Here is a 23,014-nt window from a genome sequence, read left to right as displayed (position 1 = left end):
TAAAAGGACAATTCTACGCCAACTAATGCCATAATTCTAAATGATATAAATCATTTTAAGTGCATAAATGTTGAAAATGATCAATGTGAACAGATATTATAATATCCTAATTTAAATAAAATCTTTTATATAATTTGATATATTGTTTCAAAAAAAAAAATTGCGCTTGAAAGAATAGCTTGAATAAGTTCACAAAGAATATGCATTCTATAATTTAATATTGCTGACAAAATTATTTCTTACAGGTGCATAATTGCCTATTGCTTTAACACCTCCAGTTCCACCTGGTGTTGAGCGATGGTGCATTCTTTCCACCTGTAAATGGATTGGTTTCAAGCCTTCCTAATACATATGAAAAGGATTTATATTAATATTCATCAAAAGCAATGTTCTTTAGATATACTCAATATTTGTGTAGATTTAAATGTAATAAACTTCAAAGATAGCATTCAAGAATTAAGATAAGAAGAACATCTTATGAATTTTACATTACATTTTACACTAGTAAGATTTGTTAAATGTTATAGAATTTTAAAAAAAATAAAATTATTTGAATAATGAATTATAATATTATTTATTATTTAAATAATATATAATAAATTTATAAATTTTAACGAGTTTACATACAATTTTTCAAATGAAAAATCATAAAATAATTTTCTTTTAATAATAATTCTTAATAAATAAAATAGCTCTTAAATAAGTATTATTTTTTAATAAAATAATTTATAAAATATTTTTGAAATAAAAAAATTAATAACTAAATAAATAAAAATAGTTTTGTTCTAAATACTAAAAAAATAAAAAAATCTTAGATAATTTCAAATATAATTCTTAAGTAAATAAAATAAAATAATTGTCATTCATGGCATAGTGTGATGATTAAATTGTGGCATTGTAGCTGCAGTCCACAAGGTTCAAACTCCCAGTCGGGTCATTGTGAGTATGGGCATTGCACCCTCACTAATCCATTATGCTCACAAGTTTGAACCTTCCCGTTGATGTTATCAGTGTTCATGCCAAGTAATTTAGTGTTCTAAACCTTCACTTAGCTGGTGTGTTCATGGGATTGTGTGTAATGTCCCCATTTTTCAAGGTTCTCTTGTAGTGCAGCTAGTGTTGGTTTTTGGGTTGGTGTCAAAGTGATCAAAGGGTTTTTTTTTAAATCGCCAATGTGCTGGAGATGAATGACACTTTTTGGAGTGACTTTGGACAACCTATCCATGACTTACTATTTTTAGCAAGTTTCACCAATTGGCCAATTAGGAGTTTTGGATGAATTAATACTTTTAGAAATTACTATTTATAGTTATTGCTATTTTTGGCTATATTGGTCATAGCTTCAACCTGTTCTTGGCTTTGGTATGTTGCATCTTCGATTTTAGGACCTTTGGGGAACATTTCAATTTTTAGCATATTAACTATTTAAGTGCTATATCTAACAAGTCGCAATCTCAATTCCCCTCAGCTATAGAGTGCAATATCTTCAGTTTTAGGGTTTGGATGCTCTTGGCTAATTTTAGCATATTACTATTTATAGTAAGTGTTATTTTAGGTAACTAGTCTCAATCTTAGTCTTCCCTCAACTTCAAAGTGCAATGTCCTCAATTTTAGGACTTGGTGATTTTCCTAAGGCTAGGAAATAATATTTTATTATTTCACTTAAGTATTTCAATAAAGTGCCTTTATCACTTGGACTTCAAAGCTAAGGAGGTAAAATAATATTTTAATATCATTTTATGTTGCCTTATAGTATGAAAAAGAAAATATATTTAAATGATATTTTATGAGCAAAAAGGGTCGACGTCAACTTTTGGAGACTTGAGTGAAATATTAAAAAGGGGTGAAGGTTGATATTTCATTGTTTCTAAGTTGTCCTAATTTATCCTTAGATTCTATATATTGGGGTTTCGGCCCTCATTTGAGATATGTTGATTTGGTGATTTCTGATTTTTCTCTTTCAGAAAATCCTGTGGTTTTTTAGATTGGACTTGATCCATCTCAGGCTTTGTGAGGACAAAAAGCCTTGCAAGGAGCATCTTCTACATTGGTGAAAGACCCAAACTAGAGGATTGCTTAGTGATTTCACACAGAGATCACAGCTGGGCTTCATTGTGAAAGATTTCAGTTGTCTTTACTGTCTTGAAGGAGCAGATTGAAAGAATTATTTGCAGATTTATTTACTTTCTTCGCTGGCTGCTAGCTCCTTCCAGCAGGCCATACTTCCTTGGGAAGCGTGAGACTTCTACAAACTTGGTGCTAGGGCATTGGAGGGTTGAGGAGGCCATTAATTGAGGTGAGTAGGATTTCTTATCATTGTTGTTCATAATTGCAAAATATTAAGTTGTTTATTGATAATTTTTGAAGCCCTAATTGAAGCAGCTAGGATTTCTAAAGTTGCTAATTATTATTGGAGATCTAAATAAAAGGGTTTGAAGCTAGTCTTTGGTGTGGACTATTGCAGAGCATTAATCTCAGGCGTGGACTAATTCACATTGCTTCCAAAAATCAGATTATTGGGTTTCCTAACAATAGCTAGCTTGAGATTACATGGTTAAGCCTGCTGTAGCAGAATACACACAATGTCTAGCATCTCTTGAAGATAATATAAGTTATTTTATAGACAGCGAGAGAAATTCTAAGAAGAGTTTGAGGTTGATTTATTTTGCCTAAGCTATTTGCTGAACACTTGAAGGGTGTATATCTTCATGGTTTTTGTTTATACACTATTGTTGTTGCTGATTGTAAAAGACTGAGATTCTGCAATCAGATCTGTCATTAAATTTAGAGGAATTAAAGCAAGGTATTTCTAAACCATTAAATTGACTGAATGTTGAGTCTCTTTGGATTTATAGTGTTTGTTTCATACATTATAAATGGCAATATGAATGAATGTAAATTCCCATACAAATATTTGCAAACTGTTGTTTAAAATGTCATAATAAAGAAAGCACTCAGCAAAAGTGCCAACTGTTTGACAAAATTACTCATAGTGGACAAGGCAAAAATTTATAGCAAACAGCGCTGCATATTACATTATGTCCCCACTAGGCTACGATGCTCGCAAGTTTGGTCTATTCACATTAATGTAGTGCAAGCTCATGCTGAGAATGAGGTCCCCCATTTGTGACCTCACCAAATCTAGGCTAGAAAATTTTGAAATATGGAATAAAAAATTATAATAAATATTTTTTAAAAAAAACTAGCATATCTATCTTTAAAAAAAATTATGTACGAGATATTTTTCTTCAAGTGTCTATTCCCCTTAAATCACAAATTCAATGAACAAATGATATCTTTTACATAGATTTTTTTTAATATAGATGTGTAGTAATATAAAATGGAAGAGCTTAAATAATTAACATGTTATACTTCTTGTGTGTTTTATTTATAGCAAGGTGCTTTTATTATAAATAGTTGGTATACTGACTAAAGTATATGGGCACTTTAAATTGTGTGATGTGAAATTATGTATAACACTTCTATTGCTTTAGACATGCTAATAACACAATATTTTATTATTAGATTGATTAGAGGGTAAATAAAGATTTTTGAAAGGACTCAAATCCTTGTACAAGAATTAACAAAGAAATAACAATAAATCCTATCAAACTACAAATATATAACAAATACGAACTAATTAAATAATCTAGTTGTATACATATAAAAACCAACAACAAAAATCCCAAACAACAACTAAAAAATAATTAAAAATAAATAAAATAAAAAATACATATTTTCTATTCTCTATCAGAGTTTACCAACTTTTACAAAATTAGTGTTTCTTACTAATATTCTTTTCTCTAAATTTGTGATGTCACCATTAAATACCTTAGTTCAAGTTTTTATGTTAAATACATACAAACATTAGCTAGTCATTCGCTTTCTCCCACTATCTTCCTCATACTAATTTTTTCCATTCTTCCATTCATAAACTTCCAATTGTGGGAATTACATTAGAAATTCAAGGCTAAAGCTTCATTGATGACCCTTGATCTAGACCTATGAATACATCTCTATAACATTTGTTACTCCATACATATCACATTGTTGATGCATGTTTTGTCACACTTGCCAACATAGAATAAAATACCAAGTATTTTATACTCTCTTGAACAAGAAAACCTCAAATGCTAAACAATCTAATCAATTAAGGCAACCCCAAGTTTTACAATGGATAGACTTAGTGAAAATATGTGATTTAATGATATCACAAAGGGACTTACGCTTAGCTGGAACTTAAATATTAGATTGACTTGAACTTCAAATAAAAAACAAAAGGGATAAGGTTAGAGAATCTAAGCTAAACCTAAGTACAATGAAGATAATGGATAATGCTTAGATAGATGTATCCCACAAATCAAGCCTTGCCTCACCATGAGGAAACAACTACTCAAAACTGATGCAATCTCCAAAGGTAACAAAATATTTTCATAGTGTAAACATCCATCCAAATACCCAATATTGGCATAATCCTAATGAAGATCCACAATCGAACTAGTGCTAAATTAGGTTCAAAATAACCATACACTGCAATTTGTAATAAAAAAACTACAAATGGTATGACTATGAACCAAGGAATTCCATCAAATATCTCCACATTTCACCATTACAATCAATGAACTTTAACTAAAACTTTGAGAAGTAGAAACCATGCAAAATATTGAAACAACACACAAAGATCCGCCATATCTTCAATGAAAGTTATGTATTTATTCCATCATAGTCTCGGCAAAAATCTCTGATCTCCTCTTCCTACTACTACTATTGCTTCTAACTATGAACTTCTAATTATGAACCTTTACAAATGAAAAGGTCAAGTCTTATATAGAGCTCTTGGTTACAAATGAAGGGCCAAAATCGATTCTAAATCAATGGCCAAGATAATTCTATGAAACCATAAAGTGAGGTAGTTACAACTACCACCTCCTTACATTTAATGCCATCCAATGAGGAAATTGCAAGTCCTTGAATACAGGTCCTTCTAGGGAAAGGACCAATGAAAAATGATATATAGCCTCAATGACACAATTTACAAGGAGTAGATGAAGACACTCCATTCAATGCATCCACATGTCCACTTGTCTTCTTTGTAGAACAAGTCATGTTCAATGAACTTAGACATGCTAACTTGTCATTATCTATTTGGTTGGCGATGAGTGGATGCCACCTCAGCTTGCATATCTTGCAAACTTTCATCCTTTATCACAAAGAAGTTTTTGCATTTTAAGCAATATCTCTTGATACTCAACATCATCCAGTCTTTTGACTGATTGTGATGGTTCATATTCCCAAATTGCATCATCTCATCAGATGAGTTTCTAACTTTGATTAACTCTTCTGAAACTATCTACTTAGAAATTTCCTTGTCCTTGGGCTTTATTGTGCATTCCATCTTCATCTTCGTGACAATCCTTTGTTTGTCTTTGATACATTTGAGCTTGACCTCTCCATGTTGCTTTCCTTCAACTTGAACATCATCTTGCCTTGAACTTCTTGCCATAGCTAAGCAATCCTCCATATTGTAACACTGTTCATGTTGTAATATATTGTGCTTGTGCATCTTGATGTCGTCTTGCATTAATCTTGTTGAGTCCATCACCTTGATTTTGGATTTCTTGGATTTCCAAGGGTTGTAGAATCTTTCATCCTTGGATATCCATTGTCTCCTTGTATGACTTAAAACTTGACTCCTTTATGTTGTGGTATCTTATTCCATCCTTGTACAGCAATCCTTGAAAAGCTCCCTCTTTGTCATCATCTTGAATTACTTCTTGAAGTGTGAATCTTATCTTTCCTCGCATGATTGTCTTCCAAGTTTCTTTGAAGTTGAACACCTCGAGCTAGTCCTCTTCATTGTTTGCATATCCATTCCATCATCATCCCATGCATCAATCCTTGCAAGAAAGAGAAAACACATTGTGTTCTGAAAGTGAATGAAATCCTAAGGGAAATGCAAGAAATTGATGATAAGACAATGAAAATTGAACATCTTGCATTCCAAATTCACCTTGAAGAACTTAAAGAAATTTTAATGATAATTAGCCTTCACGAATGCTGAGAAACAAATTGTATTTTAATGAAACAAACACATTTGGATTTTCAAAACCTAATCAATAATCCTTAATGCAATGTTTCACAGATCCCTCTAAAAATCTGGAAATGACATTTTTGCACTTTAGAGTTCTTATTGTAGATTTGGAAATAATGTTTTAGATCTAAGATTTGTTCAAATCAGTAGAGAAGTTGTTCTGATCTGCAAGTGATTAGATGGTTTCTTTTCTTTCACCTCCTTCCATTTTCAACGACTATTTCTTCTCCTGGTTCCTTTATCTCTTGCTTGGGTCTGAGTTGCCATTTGAATTCACATCTTTTTCTTGCTATGTTTTACTACTGCTCTTCTGATCTGATTTGTCTTTCTCAGGTCTGATTTAATTCTGCTCCTTCCTCCTTATCCTTCACCACTGCTTGGCTTTGAAATCCGATTCGCTTGGCCAAATTCGCACCAGCTGATGTGACTGTTCTGCTTTTACTGAATTAGCATCTATTTGCTGTTTGAAATTCACACCTGCTGTTTCTGACCTCTCTTCTTCAATCTACTCTCAAAATTCACTTGGAATTGCTTTGAATCTGCTGGGAATTTGGTCCTTCCTCACAAATTCGCACCCTAGGTCTTGAACTTGATTTCCCTTAATAAAAATTGCCTTCATATCTGCTGGGAAATCGCACCTAATTCTGTTCCTTAGTTCTGCACCTGAATTTGTTTTGACTATTTTGAATTGTGGTGGAATGATATTTTGTTATCCATATATATATGCACTTCTCACTTGGAATTATAAACCCCTGATGAAGGCCGACCTTATATGTATTTATTTTGCATTTCAAGTTTGTATTAACCTAATGTCAAGTTGGCTAGCCTCAATCCTTTGTTTTTTCTTTATTAAAATTTTGAATTTTCTTCATTTTTTTATTGGTCAGCCAGTTTCTTTTGCTTAATCTCCCCTAGCTGGATTTGTACTTATAGAAGGACAAGTAGGGTGCAAATAGAAGTCATCCAAGAACAAGTAGGGTGCAAATAGGAGGCAGTCCTGGACTGTCCAGTGTATTTTCACCCCAAGAAAGGACACTTAGGTGCAAATTCAAGGTGGTCATGGACTAGGATGAGCACATTTGAGGGTAAACCATGGATTATAGGGCGCAAATAGGAAATGGAGAGGGATTTTTCCATAAATTTCCAAGAGAAATTCCACCTTGATAGGGATTTTCCATGTTTTGCAATCCTCGGATTTCTCATTTCAACTTTGAATTCCTCATCTTAACTTAGGATTTATCATTTCAACTTGGAATTCCAGATTTCACCTTAGGATTTTACATTTGAATTTTTAATTCCATACTTCAATCATGGATTTTTCATTTTGATTTTAAATTTCTATGCCTTAAGTCTGGAATTTTCAATTAATCCCTTTCTCAATCCCAGATTTTGATGGGAAACATGAATGACTCAAGGATTTTTCAAGTAAAGTGCATTACATGGATAATCAAAGGGGAAAATCGATTCTGTCAAAGATTTTCCAAAAGAAACATGACTTAGACCTGGAATTTTGATGAAAAAACAATCTTGTCTTGAATTATCGAAGGGAAACTCGATCCTAGCAAGGATTTTTAATGAAATTGCAACTTAGACAGGGATGTTTTAATGGAAATTTTAACCTTAATATTGGATTTTGAAAAGAATTTCAACTTTTGTTTCTACGAGTTATGAAGTGATTTTTCAAAAAGTTTCCCTATCTTCTTTTCCTGCCAAGGTCAAAAAAGCCAACCTTGACAAGGAATTTTCCTTCTCAAGATATCACATCCTTCAAAGTTTTCTCATTTTTCCACACTTCAGCATTTCAAAATTTCACCAACTTGACAACTTGTCTTGACAACATTTTGCAACATTTTTTAAGTCTTCCACAATTTCACCCTCAATTCCCAATCTACTCATTCATAGACCTGGAACTTGAATTCCTAACTCGATCACACCCTTACCCAAGATAGACCTTCTCACTCTATCTCGTTTCAAGGATTGATCAATGTACTTCTCCAGGACTGGCAAGATCAAAATTATTGCCAAGCTAAGGACAACTAAGCTAACACTAAGCAAAAAAGAGAGGTCCTTATTTGCAATGGGGCACGTGTGTTTACAACACAACACACACTACGCACACTTTCCAAATTTATCAATCTTCTAGGGCTCCCTATCACCATTGCACATGTTACTCCCACACACTTTCACTCTAGGATGCACAAATACCTAATCTAATTTAGGATGAAGCATGCTAAAACAAGGGCTTGATAGAGGCAAGCCACTAACCCTAATATGATGTCCTCATTTTTATGCCATACTATTTTGTGAGTAATGGCCAGTTTTCGAGGTTTTTCTAAGGTATTAAGGTGAGCTGGAGGAGTTTCAACGTTCTTGAAGAGCTCAGTTTAGGGTTTTCTTGGCATTAGGTGGTGGCTTGGAGCTCAATTGGCTTTCAAGTTTGTGATGAGGCTCTTTGAAGTGTTTTGGGCCTTCTAGGTTGTTTTCCATAGTTCTTGGAGAATATTACTATTTTAATAAGCACCCGTTCTAGCACAAGGCATCATTCTTCAACGTCAGTTCCTTCTTGGTGTGTTTAGTTTCAATTTTTGATGCCTTGGCGATGCTTTCCACAAATTAGTTTGGGTTATTTTAATATTCGCAATAAAGTTATAAAGTAATGTTTTAATATTCACTTTAGTGTTAAATATTATAAAGTTATGTGCCCAAGTTGGATGCCTAGGGAAATAAAAGAAAAAAGGGCAGGGTGGGGAGACTTGAGTTGTCTTAAAATGTTAAAAGGCCTTTTTGAGAGAAAAAGAAGATAATTTGAAATTAAAATTGCCCTAATTCCCTCCAACTCTATATAAAGGGGTTTCAGCTCTAATTTCAATATGAAAGTTTGCACACATAACAAGATGCTATTGGAATGAATAGAAAAGTTCTTCCACGTTGATTGAAGACAGAAACCCTTGTCAAATGCACTGATTTTGATGGTGAAAGATCCTCCCTAGCTGGTAGAGTGATTTCATATAGAAATCACCACTGATTTTAAGGAGTTTTGGTAGTCTAGGGTTTCAAAAAATGAGGTTTTACATGGTGTTTTGATTTCATATTTTTGGAGTTTGTGTTGATGAATTGCAGAGTTTTCTCAGTAATTTGAAAGGGTTTTTGTTAAGTTTCTTAGCTGGTTGTACTCCTTCACTAAGCTGGTTGTACACCTCATTTTTTGATGCCTTGATCTATGGAATGAGTTAACAGTTTTGAGTATTGCTCTGCTCCAACCAACTTCTCAGTGCTAGGAAACCCCTTTGCAATTTTTTAAGAGTAGCTATCAGCTGGTATTTATTTTCTGCTTAAGTTGCCCATTACAGCTAGGATGTCCAGGTTGCCCATTCATGGCATGAGGGCTCATGATAGAAGCGCTGGGGTTTAGTGGGTTTATTTACACCTCCATGTTGAAGCTTGGATTCAGTGAATGTTTGCAAGTGATTTCAGACTGAATATTTGCTTCATTAATGGGTTTTTTAGGCTGTTATCTCTTTTTCAGTGGCTTGCAGCAGGAGTTTAATGTCTTGGGGGTTGATGAAGATGATTTCAGACTTGACAAAAACTCTTTTTCTGCCTTTCTAGATGTCAACAAATTAGCTGGGTATATTTCCGACTCATCACCATAGCTGGGAATGTTTGGTTGCTGATAGAGCTAATGAGATTGAAGCTGTTGTTGGTCTACCATGCCTTTCATGTTGCAACTGCAGACCTGTAATCTGATATCCTGTGATTTTCAAGGTATTTAATAGCATTTTCTGGTTGTATATTCAGTTTGGAATTGTTTAGAATTCTTTGGATATCTATTTGGCTTCAAAATTAAACAACCGATGATAAAACCTATTGTAAACAACTCATCAGACATTTGTAACAGCAAAGTATTATATCATGCCAGAATAATAAACTTGTGTTAGCAGAAAATAACTTTTCACGTACTCAATGGATTGGTTCTTGCTGGGTTTCGTTGGAAAGAATTTTCAGAAGTCTATGGATTTGTGATGAGCTTCATATGATATCATGTGCATGTAATGGGTATCCACTTGATACATTAAACACCAAGATGTGTGAAAGTAGATGAAATGATCAATGAAACTCTAACAAAAATTTTATGACAGAGAACAAAGACTTTGCATGCTCATCATTTGATGTGGTATTGCAGTTTCATAACTGAAAAATTAAAAAAATTAAAAAAAGGGGGCGTTATTACACCTAAACATCATTTTTTATCCTCCCACAAACTTATGGAAGCTTTTATACACTTCTAATGTAATTTTATACCCTAGGTTTGTTAAACAGATTTATATCCTTTAATTATGCCCTAAATTGTAATCAGATTTGTAGCATTTTAATATGTCATAATTCAGTAAAATCAGAAATGAAGGAAGTAGATCAGAGACAAACACAAATACCCTGGGAAAATCTCCAAGGAGGAAAAACCCAGCATTAAAGACCCTTAGGTCAGATTATATATTCTCTTGATAGCAAAAGTACAATACTTAGCTCCCTTTACAAATCTGAATCCTTCATGAATGACAGATCTGCACTTCTTCAAGTCTGTACCAAAATTGCCTTTGTCCTCTAGAACTAGTTCGCATAAGTCTAGACAATTTCGCCCCCTCAAGAGCAAGTTCGCACAAGCAGAGCTAATTCGCTGAATAATGAATGAGTGATATTGACTTGCAAGGTGTCTTATATTTATATGCATCTTTAACTTTGTTTTATTGCAAGTCGGCCTCCTTTAATTTGGGCGCCAATATTTGTTGTAGCATGGGGTTTTTAGGATAGGGCTGGGCTTAACCTTGGGGCACGTAACCCTTTAGGATAGGGCCCAGTCCTAAGTGGGTTCGGATGTTGCTTTTAAGGCAATCCAAACCCATACATTATCCTAGTTACAAACAACACTCCCTCTTAACTAGGGAAGAAGAGAATATATAAACTGAACCTTTAGAGTTCCATCTAGCACACAAGCATAGAATTACATCTTCCACCTAGCACACAAGCATAGGATGGTTCTAGCACACAAGCATAGAAAGTGTAATACACAAGTGGGTCTGTACATAATTACAATTATCCATCTAGCACACAAGCATAGATTGGACATAATTCATTCTTGCACACAAGCAAAGAATGATTCAAAGTGCTACAGAAGAGTCACTGAGATTGAAGCTCCCTCTCAATTAGGGTTCCGTTTTCCACAACACCAAGTCTGTCTCTGAAGTATTCGAACTTCACTCTAGATAAAGGTTTGGTAAGGATGTCCGCAATCTGTTCATCTGTGCTAATGTACTTTAGATGAATGGCGCCTCTTTGCACCATGTCCCGAATGAAATGATAGTGAGTTTCCACATGTTTGGACCGATCATGGAATACGGGATTTATTGACATCTTTATACAGCTTTGATTATCACAATGAATGGTGGTAGGACCACTAGCTTGACCAAATAATCCAACAAGGAGCTTGCAAAGCCACACTGCTTCTCTGGATGCAATAGATGTGGCAATGTACTCAGCTTCTGCAATGCTTAATGCTACCGAAGATTGCTTTCTACATGCCCAAGAGATCACTGCAGAGCCCAAGTTGAAGCAGATACCTGAAGTACTTTTCCTGTCCTTGACAATTCCTTCCCAATCTGAATCTGAGTAGCCTTCCAAGAGGATTGAGGTATTAAGTGAATACTTCAGCCCATAACCAATTGTGCCACGCAGGTATCTTAGAATGTGCTTGGCAGCAACCAAGTGAACAAGTTTAGGTAAGCTCATGAACTGACTGAGAGCATTCACAGCATAACAGATATCTGGCCTAGTATTGACTAGGTACATCAAGGAACCAATCAATTGCCTGTACTCAGATGGATCTGCAAAATCAGAGTTAGCTGCAGAAACACTTAACTTCTTTAAGTTAGATTCCATAGGAGTATGCAGAGGTTTACAATCTATCATTCTAAATCTTTTCAAAATATCAATAGTATATTTTCCTTGACTTAGAAAAATTTCATTGGATCTTTGTCATACTTCTAACCCTAGGAAGTAATGCATTAGACCTAAGTCCTTCATTTCAAATTCTGAGGCTAATTCCTTCTTACATCTTATGATTAATTTAATTTCACCAGTGAGAAATAAATCATCCACATACAAAACTAAAATAAGCATCTCATCATTATAAACTTTCAAGTAAATGTTAGCATCAGCATCATTCTTGCAAAATCCTAAGCTTAGTAAGTACTTATCAATTCTTTCATACCAAGCACGAGGAGCCTGTTTGAGCCCATATAAGGCTTTCTTCAACCTGCAAACATGAGAATCTCTTTTATGGATTACATAACCTTCTGGTTGCTCATTGTAGACTTCCTCCTCAATGACACCATTGAGGAAGGCTGTCTTAACGTCCATTTGATGTAGCTCCCAACCTTTGGCTGTAGCAATAGCTATTATAGATCTAATAGAAGTGTATCTAACAAGAGGGGCAAAGGTTTCTTCATAATCTATTCCTTCCTTTTGAGAAAAACCACGAGCTACAAACCTAGCTTTATATTTTTCAATACTACCATCAGCATTATGTTTAATTTTAAACAACCATTTAGAGGAAACAACAGACTTACCTTTGGGTCTGGGTACAATGTCCTAGACATCATTCTTGATGATAGACCCATACTCTTCATCCATGGCTAATTTCCAAGCATGATGGGACATAGCTTCTTCGACATTGTGAGGTTCAGACTCAATGATATTGCACATCACAGAAATGTAGTTGGCGTGATTTTGGAATCTCTTGCTATTTCTAAAGGTTCCTCTGGGAGCAGCAAATCCTTCAGCATCTTGAATCGTGTTTCTAACCCAAAGTGGTCTCTTCTTGCAAACCACAATATCCTGAGGTATATCGGTAGAGTGCATAGGTTCTGACGGGTCATTCTGAACTTCCTGATCTGGAAGGTCAGTACACTCCTGTATCTCAGGGTTAGCATCAACTATTGAATCTTGATTTTCAATCATCATATCATTATTGTTGGATAATGAACCTTTAGATCTTTTGAAAGCAATATCTTCTTCAAAAGTTACATCTCTACTTACCTCAACATACCTTTGACCTGGAATGTAGATCCTGAAGGCTTTGGAAGATTCGTTGTATCCCACTAAGATGCCTTTCTTTCCAGATGGATCCAACTTGGTTCGTTTTTCTTTAGGCACATGGACATACACCAGGCTCCCAAATATCCTTAGGTGACTGATGTCAGGTTTGATTCCTGTAAATGCTTCTTTAGGAGTTACATCCTTTAGGGCGCGATCAGGACATCTATTCTGGATATAAACTGTTGTTTTGGATACTTCCGCCCATAGAAAAGGTTGCAGGTCTTGATCATGGATCATGGCTCTTGCAGCTTCAACAATGGCCCTGTTCTTTCTTTCAGCAACTCCATTTTGTTGAGGATTGTAGGGAACGCAGAACTCCCTCTTAATTCCTGCTTTAACACAAAAGTCATAGAGACTACCTGAGGTGTATTCACCTCCATTGTCAGACCTCAAACATTTAATTATATTTCCTATAGTATTTTCAACTAAGGCTTTGAATTCTTTAAATCTGTTTAGGACTTCTTCAGACTCTTTGGATTTAAGAAAATAGATCCATGTTTTCCTAGAGAAATCATCTATGAAGATAACATAATATAGGAAGCCACTAGGAGATGCTACAGACATAGGACCACATAAATCTGAATGAATAAGTTCTAACCTTTCTTTAGCCCTACTATCGCTTTTATGAACAGGATTCTTTACATTCTTACCCATTGCACAACCTTTACAAGCATCATCATGAGATAAACTGAGTTTAGGCATACCTTTAACCATTTTACCGAGAGTGGGGAGAGCTTGGAAGTGTAGGTGACCCAATCTTCTATGCCATAGCTCGCATGATTCAGGGGTCTCATGAATGAGAGCTTGAATTGGATTAACTGCAAGCTTATATAAACTATCACATCTATTTCCAATAATACAAGCAGATTTGAAATTAGATTTCTTAGGCCAAGCGAGTACTTTCCCTTCAGAAAATGCTATTTGCAATCCCTTATCTTCTAAGGCAGAAATGGAAATAAGATTTCTTTTAATTCAAGTACAAAGAGAATATCACATAGTTGTAAGGAAATACCAGAATCTAGTTTTAAAGAGGTAGTGCCAGAACCTTTTACCGAGTATCGAGCATCATCACCGATTACCACATGAAGGTTGGTGTCCTTTTCAATCAGATCTGAGAGATGCTCACGAAATCCTGAGATGTGTCTGGAGGCACCACTGTCAAGTATCCACGTATTGTTGTCCGTGGGAACATTGCTGGATAGAGCAAAGATAAGAAGGTAATCTTCACTTTGTTCGGCAACTTCATTTAAGTTGCCTTCCCTTTCCTTTGGGTCATTCTGACAATCTCTGGCATAGTGACCATACTTATCACATCTGAAGCAACGAATGTGAGAGGAATCTCTTGACTTTTTCCTTGGATCATAGGAGGAGGATCTGAAATCTTTGCTTCTCTTTTCTTTCTTCCAATGTCCACCTTTCCTAGATTTAGCTAAGAGAACATGATTATCTTTGTGAGAGTTCTTGAGTTTTCCTCTTACCTCAATTCGAGATTCCTCTTCGATGCAATCAGATTGAAGACGCTCAAAGTTGGGACGATCGGCTCTTCCACCAATGCTACGAATGAATGGTTCCCATTCATCAGGTAGACCATTTAATGCAATCATAACAAGATCTTTATCCAAGATTTGGCAATCAAGAGTGCTTAGCTTGTCCTTTAGTTCATTGATCTTCATGAAGTAGGCTATGATTGAGTCTTCTTCTTTCATTTTCATGTGAAGAAACTATTGTCTTAGAGCAAGGGCCCTGCTGAGGTTGTTGACTTCATACATCCCTTCCAAGTGTTTGATCATTTCCCTGGCAGACACAAACTTTGATATGATAGTGACAAGATGATTCTTGACGGACTCAATTATGATCCTCCTAGCCTTGAGGGAATCTTTCTTGAACTGTTTTAGCTCTTCAGCATCTTCTGGAGGAAACAGCCTTTCTTCTTCTACAAATTTCAGCAGATCATTCTCTTCAAGGATCAATAGAATACGGACTTTCCAAGCAGCAAAATCAATGGCTCCCTCAAGTCTATCTTCAGCCTTCAAACCTGACATTTTAATCTGAAAACACACAGCAGCTATATGCAACAAATGATTTGCTAAAATCAGAAGTTAGTGACACCTCGGCTCTGATACCATGTAATTTTATACCCTAGGTTTGTTAAACAGATTTATATCCTTTAATTATGTCCTAGATTGTAATCAGATTTGTAGCATTTTAATAAGTCATAATTCAGTAAAATCAGAAATGAAGGAAGTAGATCAGAGACAAACACAAATACCCTGGGAAAACCTCCAAGGAGGAAAAACCCAGCATTAAAGACCCTTAGGTCAGATTATATATTCTCTTGATAGCAAAAGTACAATACTTAGCTCCCTTTACAAATCTGAATCCTTCATGAATGACAGATCTGCACTTCTTCAAGTCTGTACCAAAATTGCCTTTGTCCTCTAGAACTAGTTCGCATAAGTCTGGACAATTTCGCACCCTCAAGAGCAAGTTCGCACTTCTTCAGGCAGAGCTAATTCGCTGAATAATGAATGAGTGATATTGACTTGCAAGATGTCTTATATTTATATGCATCTTTAACTTTGTTTTATTGCAAGTCAGCCTCCTTTAATTTGGGCGCCAATATTTGTTGTAGCATGGGGTTTTTAGGATAGGGCTGGGCTTAACCTTGGGGCACGTTACCCTTTAGGATAGGGCCCAGTCCTAAGTGGGTTCGGATGTTGCCTTTAAGGCAATCCGAACCCATACATTATCCTAGTTACAAACAACATCTACAGCCACATTTGTCACCCCTGCAACTACCTCGGAGGAGCACAAAATTAGGTAAGCAAGCACAAAAAGCTTTAGGTCATGACTGCTTGAAGAGAGTCACTAGTGCACCTACTAGCCACTAGAGCACCTAGAGGGTCACTTGTGCACCTTCTAATCACCAAAGCACTCAAAGGTATACCCAAAGGTCACCATAATTTGATGTAGTTTCTATAACCTCTATGCATTCCAAGAACTCTTTCTAGTTAATTTGTGTTTTTCCTAAAAATGTTGTCTTTCTAAACCAGAATATTTTTGAAATTCCTCAACACTCTAGTTGCTAATGGTCCTAACACTTTGGTATCTTGTGAAGGATGATCGTGATATAGTTATAGATCTGTGCAAGCCAAACTTGGTACAAAAGGGTTCATCCATCTTTTCTAACCAACAACAAATCAAACAAAACATAGAATGAAACCATCTTCCTCTAATTCCATAGTAAACTATTAAGTTGTGTAAGATTATTAATGCTATCCTTCTAATGATATATACAAAACTCTCCCACCATCTGGGTTTTGAAGGGTATTTATGTCTCAAAAACTTTCTTCTCACTGTTCTCTATAAACTAACACCATATGCCTTTACATCATGCTAAATCTTCTTAAGATCAGCTCTTTCAGCATACCAGTGTCTTGTGTTAACCATTTCCATTTTGTTTATTTTATACAGAAAAAACAGTAGAAACAAATAAAGTATTATGGAAACCAACCTTAAAATAGTTTCCAACAGGAGAAACAAATGTGAGAAATGTAACCTCTGGAGCTGGGCCAAGCCCTAGAATAGGCCCACTGCCCATTAGAAGTATACGGATATAAAGTGACCCTTTGCCAGAAGGTGGTATCTGCAACCACACGGTAATATGAATTATTTGTCCACATACAGCCTATCATGAAGAAAAAGCTAATGATATTGAAAATCATACAGAAAAATATTACCCAGCGCTTGTTGGCCAACACTGTTTGCTTAACAGCATTCACAAATTGTTCCACCGATGGAGCTGGCATACACAGGCGGTCTGCACCCATTTGCATCCGCAGGGCATTTTCTTCTGGACGAAAGAGAATGGTTCGCCCACCAGTTGTTCTGTATGCTTTTAAGCCTTCAAACAAACCCTGAGAAAACCAATTAAACATTGACTTAGAAGAGAATCAGCATCATAGAGATTTTAGAAATTCCAGTAGAAAATGTTGCTGCTTGAAGAAGCAATATGAACATGGTAACAATTTTATATCCTTCCCAACATTGCATAAGGTGGGTTAAAAAGTAAGATCATAAAAGAAATAGCATCAAGTAAGCATGCTCATGGTTTGTTCCAGAACATAATTTTGTCATTTAAGTATTCATTTAATGTGGAAATATTGATATTTTTAATTTTAAATGTGATCCCATGAAACATACAGGAGGTACTTGGGTGATTGTTCACTTGAGGACTGACTACGTTTATCAGACCACACAATTCAATCCTTGATAGGGTATAAGGGGTTACAAAAATAAAAATTGAGTCAAGAGGTACCATTTAGTGGCAGTAGTTAAATTGACCAACATCATTTGAAGCATACATGGACTCAGACAGATCAGCTGAGAGCAGTCCATGCTGAGTCAACAAATGATAATCATATGTGACGATAAATTGATTTTTCACATTCTAAATATTTTGAGGACATGTTGTCTTCGTAAAAATTGGTACTCAAGCTTTGATGCAAATAAATTCTATATTCTTTAGTGTCAAGATACAGAGGAGGCTTAGAAATAAAGAAACCTCTCTTTGCAAATACTTTCCTGGTATTTGCAATGAGAAAATCCTCGTAGGTAATTGTCCATTGTTTTGGAGAACCATCCACAATATTTGCATTGTGTAATTGTGTGTTGTAGATGATCTGCAGATCATTATTCTCTTTTTCTCGTGGTCTAAAAAGAATACACCAATGAAACAAAAGACAAATCACATAGGCATGTAGTTGTTGCACAAGCCACTATGACAGATGATAGAATGTTTCGACTTTGTTTCCCTTCAAGAAATCAGGCCCTAAAACCAGTGAAATGCATGACACTCGGATATGGCACCAAAGGTATGGATATCATAGTTTTAGGTGGCTTGATTTTGTTTAACAAAATGAAAATTATTGAAGGATTGTCTTTCATTGAATGTAATGTCCCTTTCTAGAACATTGCCTAATTTTGCCTTAAAACAATAATTCCAATTTAAAATGAGGATTGCATTATATTTATAAATATTAACTTCATTAAAAATGATGAAATATTATTATAATATTCAATTTTATAATTCTATGAAAAATTCTGAAAATAGAACTTCTATTGGTTTTTTTTTCTGCTGTACTCTTCCTTCAAACTTGCAGTTATGAATGTGCTTTCAGATCTGCCTGAATCAGAGGTTTCATTCCTAACTCAGCACTGGAAATTAAGGGTTTTTCGTCCTTAACTTGCTCATAAGAAATAAGGGTTTTCCTCCTCAAATCTCTTCATTCCTTGAGGTTGAGATTTGGGTTTTCGTCCAAAACTTGATAATAAGAACTAAGGGTTTACCATTTTCATCCTTAGATCTCTCAATTAACCTAGGAGGGATTTCATCCTCATTGGCTGTAATATTTTTTTGTAATCAATCATAACAATTCTTCACAAATTGATGATTGATTTAATGGTTCCTTCCAGATCTACCTTCCTTATATACCTGTTTTGTTCAAGAGACAAAACCTTACATATGCTGGTTAACCATTCTTAACAATTTAATCTTTATTTATATTCAGTTTTGTGCAATATTAATTATCTTCTTTAAGGCGTTGCCTTAATCTTGTTTTAAATCTCTCCAAAGGTGGCGGCTGAGGAAATACATGAGATCACAAACAATTATCAAATCTTTAATCAAGTCTTCTAAGTAGAGAAATGCCTCTTGACCATTAAAGAGCTTCATCTCAGACTTCATCACCATATTGGCCAGCACTAGATATTTCAAACACTAATTGTGTCGAATCGATTGCCACCTCTGCCCATTGCCTTTTAGTCATGTACATTTTTCCACCACACTTGTGAATAATACCCATTATCCATGGATGAGATATTGCAGATTTACTAGAAAGCACTGTTTGGTACAATTGCTTCATCTTCTTGTTGTTTTTGGTTTTAGTGTACATTTGAATCTCAATAGCATAAACCTGCTATCTTGGCAGGGTCATGACATTGAAAACAGAACAGAAGAGTGTGAAGAATGTATTTTTGGGAAACAAAATAGAGTTACTTTTCCAATTTGTATGTCTAAAATGGCTAAACAACCTCTTGAAATGATTCATGCTGATTTGTGTGGTCCCATGGCAACACTTTCTTTAAATAAGTCCAAGTATTTTCTCGCATTCATTGATGATTTCTTATTCAAAATTTGGATATATTGTTCGGCTAAAAAATCAGCAAGAACCTTCATTTTTTCATAAAAAAGGGGGAACAACTCTCAACCACAATTTTTAGGAAAAAAATTACGCAAAACCCTCCCATATTGTTTTGTGGATAAAATTAGAAAACCCTCTTCCATTAGAGAAAAAACCCATGGACAAAAAACAACCAAACTTCATCGCATGGTAAAAGCCAAACACGTCGCACAGAATAAAACTGAAGAAATCCCTCTGCACCAAAATCAATATTAGCAAACAAACCCTTCATCATAGGAGGAGAAACAATGCCCACAACCTTCGAACACACACCTTCATGCGATCATTGCAGCATGCAAACAAACTAAAAGACACCATGATAAACGCAACAAAAACCTAGATCATGCAGCCTGAGCAGAAAAATGGCGCCAAAACAAACACTCCCACGATTTGTAGCAAACACTCCATTGCAAAATCCCGACTAAAACTGTCATGCGTAAAAAACACAACTTTTGTGTGGCAAACAAAAACCAGTCGCGGCCACAGAATTCTACGCAGAAGGTCGTCGTAGCTTGCGACGGGAACAACATAGTCATCGCAAGAAAAACAGGCACAGAATGCACCACAAATTTTCAAAACAAAAAAACCGTCTGCAATCAGTAAAAAAACTCACAACCCTTTTCGATGTAGAACATGAACAAAAAACTTCACACGAAATCCACCCCGATCTCTAAAAAAGATGCCTTAAGAGTATACGACCGGCAGAAAAAATAACCTTCCGACACAGAAATGGAAAACTTGACCTTCCATAACCCATGATTAAAAAAAACACCTTCAATCATAACCCACCAGCCAGGAAAAAGAGCTATGATTTTCAGTTCTAAAAAATCCCGCCATTTTTCTTAACTTCTAATCCCGTGATACTAGAAAACAAACCCACGAAATTTCAAACATCAACACGATCCACAAAAACACCAGTCACAATTTTATTTTAAAAAATTGTCAAAAATATCTGAAAAATCTTTCACAATTTTTCAAGTAATAAACTACATATTTCATTAACTTGGACCCTCCTATGAGGGAGTTAACCCCAGACCAGCTCTCATACCATGAAATGGTAGATTGATATTAAACTAATGAAGCAAAGCAAATACATATAGCCAATTTAAAATACGATGTTTCTAAATGAAAAAATCATCAACTGAGAACTAACATAGAAAATATCTAAGAAAACTAAAGACAACTAAATAAACTAAATGACCATTTAAATAATTAAATAATTACTCTAATAGTTTGTAGTCAATTAGACAACACTGTTTGTCACATGTTTTGGAGTTGTGCATGCAATTAGCAGCACTTTATAGAGATTTTAAGTTTCAACCAAGAAAGTGTAAACATGACAATCAAATGAGGCCAAATAAAACTTATCTAGTTCCTCAAACAACTGTATGCATGCAACTCCCAGTAAATGGAAGTAAATCAGACCAGATTAATTTAGTGTTTGATTATCAAAATCGCCTCTTATATCATTTCTACTTGACAGACAAAAGCTAATATGTTAAAAACTAGATAAAAAGAAAATGCAAGGAGATTGCAACACAAGCATAAACAAGGAGTGTTAAAAAAATTAAAATATAACACAAGAAGTATTCATCCAACAAGCAGATGGACCTGCTGGTAATCTAAATATAAAAAGCTCTCATAAAACTAAAAGTAGATTGAATAAGGGAAAGCGGGAGGATTACAAGAGAAGCAATAACATCTAAATAAGAAAACAACATGAAATGGATCGCAACAAGACACAGGTCATCCAACTACTACGGGGATTTGGGATTTCTCCAGCTTGAGGACCTAATGATCTTTGTTGGCAGGACTCTTCAACTAACTGTTACCAAATATCCTCATACACTACAAAGTCGCAAAAAATGATATAAGAACATGAAAATAACTTGGAGTCGAAGATAAGGGATAAAGGAATATGATGTTGGGGACATGTTGTGACCTTTTCATACATCGCCCCATTGCTAACGGGGATCCCCTCTTTTCCTGCTTTCTGCATTGTTAGGTTAGGGTTTTGGCTGCGTAGTGGGCAATTTTATGTTTCCCGTATCCGAGTCTCGGAGTTTTGATCATGCCTAGTGTCGTTTAGGGTTTTTGAAGTTATAGGATCAAGCGCGTGAAAATTGAGATTTCTAGATGATCCTAGTTTTGTCTAAGTGTAGACCCTTTTGGAAGGTTAACGTGTTTTTAAATGTCCTCGTCAGTGATTTTAAGTGCTAAGGTGTTTTTAGACCTTTTGGAGTTGTTTTCTCGCTCCTAGAGAATTATTCAGGTTGATTTCGCACTTTATCCCTATAGATTCCCTTGTGTTACGCTCCAAAATCTAATGAATTTGCTTAAGTCCAATTGAGTTTTATTAAGTTTTAGAGTTTCTAAGTGATTCTGAGAGGAAAAATCATCATTTTCCGAATAAAATCCATATTCTAAGGGTTAAAAGGTCAAAATTCCAAGCTAGAGGTGCTTTTCCCCTCATATTCCTGACTACCTATGGTTTTCCCCACTCAAAATCCAGACTGGACATGGATTTCCCCTGAAATCCATACTTGCTCCATTTTTCCACCACTGTTAATCCATACTAGGGTCGTTTTTCCCCTGGAAGCCTTAAAATTTGACTAAGTGTCGGGATTTATCCTAACTGCCCACGTGTTTCCACCAGGAAGGTATGGATAAGTTGTTGATGATGTTTGCATTCATTCCACACCTGGGTCGATTTTCTACCAGGTATTTGTGACATGTTTTTGATGATTCTTGTTCGGATTTTTATCCAGACTTAGAGATTTTCCACTGTGAGTACATTTCATAATTTTGAGTCCGGATTTTCATCTAGACTGAGGTCAATTTTCCACCAGAGGGGTATTTTTGAGTGATGACTTAAATTTTGAGTGGAATTTTCATTCCACACTCATATCGATTTTCCCCTAGCCCATTTTTGTGCACATTTGATAAATTTTGAGTCCGGATTTTCATCTAGCCTGGGATCGATTTTCCCCAAGGGGGGATACTTGGCGATTTTTTTAAGTGATTTTGGTGAGGATTTTTCAATCCTTACAGGGATCGATTTTCCCCAATAGGTCCATTTTGATTTAAATTGAAATATTTTAATAAATGAGCCTCATTTTAATTGTTTTTAATAAAAGGCAATGATTATTTAAAAGATGAAAACAATTAATAAATGATTTGCAATGAGCATTTAATGTTATCAACCTTCTAGAAGCAAATTAGTTTCACCCAAGCAAGTATAAGAGCAAGTGTTTTATCCCACTTTGCTTGTGTGGTGAAATTTGATGATGAAAGTTAGTTCAAGAAGAGGAGTCCAGCAATATTTTATTATTAAGTTTGCCAGGTGGATTCCATCCAAAGGCGATTTTCTCCATAGTTGGCGATGTTGGAGTTGGTGTTTTGGTGAACTGTTAGATTGAAGACTTGTTCCTCCATTCCAGCCAGCTGGACTTATTCCTCCTTTGCTGCCATTTAAGCTTAGTGACTCCATTGTTCTCAGATTTTCAATTTTGAAGTTCGCCATTTTTGG

General features: G+C 35.3%; 1 protein-coding gene across 8 annotated transcripts in view; it reads right to left on the bottom strand.

The window, feature by feature from the left end:
• Nucleotides 1–23,014, bottom strand: part of LOC131039019 (branched-chain amino acid aminotransferase 2, chloroplastic) — a 156,583-nt gene that overhangs the window by 70,605 nt on the left and 62,964 nt on the right. For 7 of the 8 annotated variants that reach the window (XM_059221557.1, XM_057971653.2, XM_059221556.1 and 4 more), the window contains 3 exons: nt 16,984–17,160; nt 16,758–16,889; nt 244–342 (listed from right to left, as the gene is read on the bottom strand). In XM_059221557.1, the coding sequence (XP_059077540.1) occupies nt 244–342; nt 16,758–16,889; nt 16,984–17,160 (408 nt within the window). The remainder of the gene's footprint in view (nt 1–243; nt 343–16,757; nt 16,890–16,983; nt 17,161–23,014) is intronic. The other variant, XM_057971654.2, reaches the window with a different exon arrangement.

Source organism: Cryptomeria japonica, chromosome 5 (assembly GCF_030272615.1).
Source record: "Cryptomeria japonica chromosome 5, Sugi_1.0, whole genome shotgun sequence".
Lineage (NCBI taxonomy): Eukaryota > Viridiplantae > Streptophyta > Pinopsida > Cupressales > Cupressaceae > Cryptomeria > Cryptomeria japonica.
Note: the sequence above shows the minus strand (reverse complement) of the source record. Positions and strands in the feature narration are given on the sequence as shown.